The sequence below is a fragment of the Astyanax mexicanus genome, chromosome 16, assembly GCF_023375975.1.
Source record: "Astyanax mexicanus isolate ESR-SI-001 chromosome 16, AstMex3_surface, whole genome shotgun sequence".
In the NCBI taxonomy this organism is placed as follows: Eukaryota; Metazoa; Chordata; class Actinopteri; order Characiformes; family Acestrorhamphidae; genus Astyanax; species Astyanax mexicanus.
The window spans coordinates 3,650,614-3,656,736 of NC_064423.1; the positions used below are offsets into that span (position 1 = coordinate 3,650,614).

At 36.3% G+C, this 6,123-nt stretch overlaps 1 protein-coding gene across 1 annotated transcript in view; it reads right to left on the reverse strand.

Annotated features, from left to right (window-relative positions):
* LOC103021590 (inactive N-acetylated-alpha-linked acidic dipeptidase-like protein 2) overlaps window positions 1-5,644 on the reverse strand; it is a 678,577-nt gene extending 672,933 nt beyond the window's left edge. Inside the window, exon 1 of the mRNA XM_049465756.1 lies at window positions 5,402-5,644. Coding sequence (XP_049321713.1) covers window positions 5,402-5,444 — 43 coding nt within the window. The 5' untranslated portion in view covers window positions 5,445-5,644. The remainder of the gene's footprint in view (window positions 1-5,401) is intronic.
* Between the last annotated feature and the right edge of the window lie 479 nt (window positions 5,645-6,123).

Below are 6,123 nucleotides of genomic sequence, written 5' to 3' on the forward strand. Positions count from 1 at the left end.
GTATATATTTTTAGTTTTTAGTTGATTTTTAGTCTGCATTATAGTCAGTAAAATAGCTGAAGTCTATAAAGCTAAAACTGCTCTACAATGCTGTTAAAAGGTGAACCGTATTCTGTCTTTTTAATATATATATATAATAAAATATATATATTTTTATTTTTTTATGTTGAATTAGGATTAAGGATTCTGGTTGGTTCTACTGCTCAACTGTATTTTCTGTGTGTTTTAAACCATTGCTCATTTTTAAGCAGCCATAACAACTCTCAAATGTTTTTGTGTTTCCAAAAAAATTTAAAAACTTGAGTGATTATAATTAGGAAGGTGTCCATATATTCCAGGATTTTGGTACAAATTTGATCTTTAATTTGATAATTTTTAGTCATATATTTATTAAATACAGGTAATAGACTATCAAAAAGTTTGATTCATCAAGCTCAGGTATCAAAGTAGTTTTTTTTAAATTAGATTATGCAATATATTTGGTAACTTACAGTAACAGGGTTGCAAATCTAGGCTAAGTTGTGGTTTACCCCAGGAACAGATGCTAGCTGTAAAATTTAGCTATGTATACAAGATCAAGGACAAACATGGTTATATAAGTATATAAAGTAAATTTTGACTCTACTCGTTATTAGTCTTACAATATGAGTAACAGGGTTGCGTTCACTGAATGACACACACAACTTGGACAAACATATCTGGAAAAAAATCCTTGAAAATTGTTTGAGCACTTACTCTTGGTCTTGCCATGTGGGCAGAAAATGTCCTTGTGATGTCACTTCCTTTGTGTCAGTAGAAAAATATTTGTAACTCTTTCTCTGCAGGTAAAATTCCTTATGGTAACAGGGTTGAGCGCATGTTGTGGGACACAACTTAATAGCATAAAAACTGTAACATGCAAAACAATGTAGACCAAAGAAGTTGTTTTTTATAAGTAAAGGAGATGCATATCAAAAATATACAAGAGGAAGTCATTTATTTACAGCTTATTTTAATTGTTAAATTTGCCGAAGCAGTTGGTCACCCAATGTGTGGGACGAGAGAAAACGGCCATTTTTTGAGGTGGTCCAAAGGTATTCAGTCTTTTGAATAATATCTAAGCAGCTTATTTTTCCACCATATTTTACAGTTTGTCTTATAACAAGTACATTTTTCACAAAAATATTCATTTAGATATTTTGGATATGTACATTTGAAATTTGAGTAATGGGACAGGAAATGTACCAAAATCCTGTAATGTCCCATAATTCATGCATTTCCTCAGTGATCATACTAAATATCATACACATGATAAACAGAGAGTATTTTATGAAATGTTATAGTAGTGCAAGTGGTGAGCTGCTGGTGCTGTAGAGTGCACGGTGAGGAGGGCGGGTGGTGGTGAGGGAGGAGGTGAATATGCTTGTTGAATCTGATCGGGTTTACACCTTTGACCCGTCGAGCCGAGGCAGAAAGAGCACAGTGTGTTTCGTCAATCTAACAAGTGTGGACAAGGTGACCTGGGTCTTAAACAGCAGAGCCAGGAGACAAACACACACACTCACACACACACACACATACTCTCTTACAAACTCTCTCACACACACACACACACACCTCTCCTTCTATTGTCCACTGAGATTAAGCCTCCAGCATTAATGAGCTACCTGGATGGAATGCCAGCCAACCTGCAAGAGCGATGCAATAAAGAACGGCTTACTGTACACACACACACACACACTGTACACACACCTCCACACACACCTCCACACAGCAGCATGATGACAGCCCACTGCATGCAGCACACGCCTGCACGCCTGCTCAACTGCACGACTGCAGCAACAGGTTTCAGTTGTTTACACCCCTACAACAGTCTATTTTCACACTTTCTGCCTACACCATTTAAATAGCAACAGTGCTTGTGAATATACACTATCTACACTGAAAGGCGTGTTCAGGTAAATGTCTGGTGTATTGCTATCTTAGCAACAGAAAACACAGGTGCACCACTGACTGAATATAACCTAGACAGAGGCTTGCATACCTTTACCGTGTGAACGAGCAGAGCAGTTTCCTCTGCAAAGAAGTGTTAAACACATCCAGGTAGCTGCGCCATTAAAATAGCAATCCGCCAAAGTCAGAACACACCTAGCTTTTAAAGAGAATGGCAGCTGACACACTGACTGGATCAGTGTACATTACGACCAAAACACACCCATGATTAATTACAAGAATTTGTTTATGCCTTTTGTGTGTTTTTTGAGCCACACAAGGTGTACTTTTCCCGTCGTTATGATAGCACAATGATATATATGTACATATTTACAGTGGTGTGAAAAAGTTTGGGCACCCCTGATAATTTTTTTTATGATTTTCCTTCATAAATCATTGGTTGTTCAGATCAGCAATTTCAGTTAAATATACCATATATAGCAGATGAACACAGTGATATTTAATAAGTGAAATTAAGTTTATAGGATTTACAGAAAGTGTGCAATTATTGTCCTTAAACAAAATTAGGCAGGTTAATAAATTTGAGCACCCCAACATAAAAAAATGACATCAATATTTAGTAGATCCTCCTTTTGCAGAAATAAATAACAGCCTCTAAACTCTTCCTTTAGCTTCCAATGAGAGTCTGGTTGAAGCTTCTGGTTGAAGGTATTTTGGCTCATTCTTCTTTACAAAACATTTAAATCTTCTCCAGTTTAGTCAGGTTTGATTCAGGTTTCTGATCATGAACAGCATGAGAGCTTTAAATCACACCACAGATGTACAATAATATTCAGGTTTGGGGACTGAGATTATCATTCCAGAACCAAATTTATGAACCTGCCTAATTTTGATAAAATAATTATTCCCAGCAACCAATGATTTATAAAGGAAAACCATGAAAATGATCAGTAGTGCCCAAACTTGTTCACACCACTGTATATATCATGATACAAACGTTATGTCATGAGTTGGATGCTAGCTTGAGGCTTCTGTGTTAGCATGGGCATAACATGCTAATTTGTGGGTAGATTGAGACACTATAAGGGCAGTATCCAGACAAAGAATCTGGCCTGTTATAATGAATTAATACATTATTACTCTTTCAAAAAAAGGAAATCTCCAGTTAAATTGTGTTTAGTTCAAGAATAGACTAGACTCTGAATCAAGGAAACAACCCCTATAAAGCATAGCTGCGGCTTTAAATATTGCACAATTGCTGTTACTGCCCCTGCAGTGCCCCACATGCACCACCAACACAACATCAGGGCAAAACACTGACAAGTCTGTCTTTCCCAAAACAGCAACTGAGTATAGGCTAAAAAGGAGTAGAAATGTCAGATAATTGTGTAAAAATGTAAGAAGTAAAAAAATACAAAATAAAAAGTTGTGTATAAAAACATTACTAAGTACAGTAAAATTAAAGGGGAAATACTGTAAAAACAAAATCTAAGCAAGTAAAATTTTCTAAATTTAAGGCAATAAATCTTATTTTCTTTTCTGATAAGACTTTTTGTCTTACTAAGCATTGTTAGTGTATTTTAGGAATAATTATCTTAATCATTTTTACTTAGAATTTGTACCTTATTTTAAGTAATTTGAACTCAAAATAATCACAATCAAGCAGCAATCAAGTTATTCTGATTCTTCTGTTCAAAAACAGCGACCTTATTGCTTGATTTATGTGTTACTTCACTCATTTTGAGACGTTGCCATTGCTTTTTGTAAGAAATCTTACTAAGAAAATGTTGCTTACCCCATTGGCAGATTTTTGGTAACACTTTACTTGGATGGTCCATTTGATGGCCTCTTTGATGCTCAACTGATATTCAATTAACATTCAACTGCATGTCTATTAAAATGCAAATGAACTAAAAGGTGAAAGTAAATGATTCTCTATAGAATATAACCCTACATTCAACTCTAACCCAAACACTTATCTTAGTATTTTAGGATTGGGTTTAGGGTTCGATTTTAAGTTTAGGTTAAGGTTAGGGTTGGAGTTAGGTGTAGGGTTAGATTTTAGGGTTGATTAAGGGTAAAGTTTAGGGTTAGATTTTAGGGTCGATTAAAGGTTAGGGTTTGGGTTAGGTGTAGGGTTAGACTTCAGGGTTGATTAAGGGATAAGGTTAGGGTTAGATGTAGGGTTAGATTTTATGGTTAATTAAGGGTTAAGGTTAGGGTTAGGTGTAGGGTTTGATTTTATGGTTGATTAAGGGTTAAGGTTAGGGTTAGATTTTATGGTTAATTAAGGGTTAAGGTTAGGGTTAGGTGTAGGGTTTGATTTTATGATTGATTAAGGGTTAAGGTTAGGGTTAGGTGTAGGGTTTGATTTTATGGTTGATTAAGGGTTAAGGTTAGGGTTAGATTTTATGGTTAATTAAGGGTTAAGGTTAGGGTTAGGTGTAGGGTTAGATTTTAGGGTTGATTAAGGGTAAAGTTTAGGGTTAGATTTTAGGGTTGATTAATGGTTGAGGTTAGGGTTAGGTGTAGGGTTTGATTTTAGGGTTGATTAAGGGTTAAGGTTAGGGTTAGGTGTAGGGTTAGATTTTAGGGTTGATTAAGGGTTAAGGTTAGGGTTAGGTGTAGGGTTAGATTTTAGGGTTGATTAAGGGTTAAGGTTAGGGTTAGGTGTAGGGTTTGATTTTATGGTTGATTAAGGGTTAATGTTAGGGTTAAGTGTAAAGTTAGATTTTAGGGTTGATTAAGGGTTAAGGTTAGGTGTTTGGTTAGGTTCTATTTTGAATAATTTACATTCAACATAGGGTTAAGTTAAATTTAATGGACATTCAATTCAGTGTTAGTTGAATGTCAGTTAAGCATCAACAAGGCCATAAAATGAACCATCCAAGTAAAGTGTTACCAGAATTTTTTGCTTAATATACTTATATATTTGTCTTAATTTGCATATAATTTGTCTAATTTTTGTCAATGGATTTTTCGCCTATTCCACCTTTTTTTATGAACCTTTCTTTTTTTTTTTGCACAATTCTTGTAATTTTACGTTTTCTAGAGAACAGAATCACAGGGAAATACTGTAAAAACTGTAAAAGCAGTGTAGAATATGTTCAAAAACAATTCTAAATGAACAATGTGTTGATTTAGTAATAAAAAAAAAGTTGTTTGCGGAAAAGAGATTCACAAAAGTGAATTACAGCAGCCCCCCCCCCCCCCCCCCCCCCTCCAGTGTCATCCCCCTGTCTCACCTAATGAACGTTATTTAAGAGCGCACAGGAGGCTGCCCTGCTACAGCCATTCAAAACAGACGGCGCTCTGCGTGAGACCGCAGCTCAGAGCGGCTCTGAACACCAGCCTGGTACACCTGCTCAACCCTCCGATCCAGCACCACGCCGACCACTCCGCAGCTGCAGCTGGAGCTGGAGCACGGGGCTCATTACAGAGAACGACTTTCAGAAACATCAACATTTACCTTCCAGCAACGAGCCGGGATGAAATCCTTGCATGTCCCCCATTGTTTACAGTCTCTCTCTCTTTCTCTCTGTCTCTCTCTCTCTCTTTCTGTCTCTCTCTCTCTCTCGGCTGACAGCAGAATGGGTGTCTAATAGGTTCCCATGTAACTCCGTCTTCTCCTCTTTTCCAGGTGAAACACTGAACAGTTTGTTTCTCTTCTGAAGCTGAAAAAAAAAAAAATTAGCGTGAGCTGCTTCCTGCCTCACCTGGACTCATCTAACCTGTTCTACCATTGATCGACAGCACTTCCTCCTCCCCTCCGCTCTGCACCGCACTCCACATGCACCTGTTGAAACCAGACACATCCCTGACTTACAAGATAATGCAGTATAAAAAGGCCACACTGCAAAAAATCCACTTGCAAAAACTCGACAAAATATATGCAAATTAAGACAAATATATGTATATTAAGCAATAAATATATCTGCCAATGAGGTAAGCAACATTTTCTTAGTAAGATTTCTTACTAAAAGCAATGGCAAAGTCTCAAAATGATTGAAGTAACACATAAATCAAGCAAAAAAAAAAAGTCACTGTTTTTGGACACAAGAATCAGAATAACTTGATTGCTGCTTGATCGTGCTTATAATAAAAAGTAATCTAAATAATCTTACACACTGCAAAAAAATAAATTAATTGGCAAAAACTATAAAAATATATAAAAAGGTGAAATATATTTGC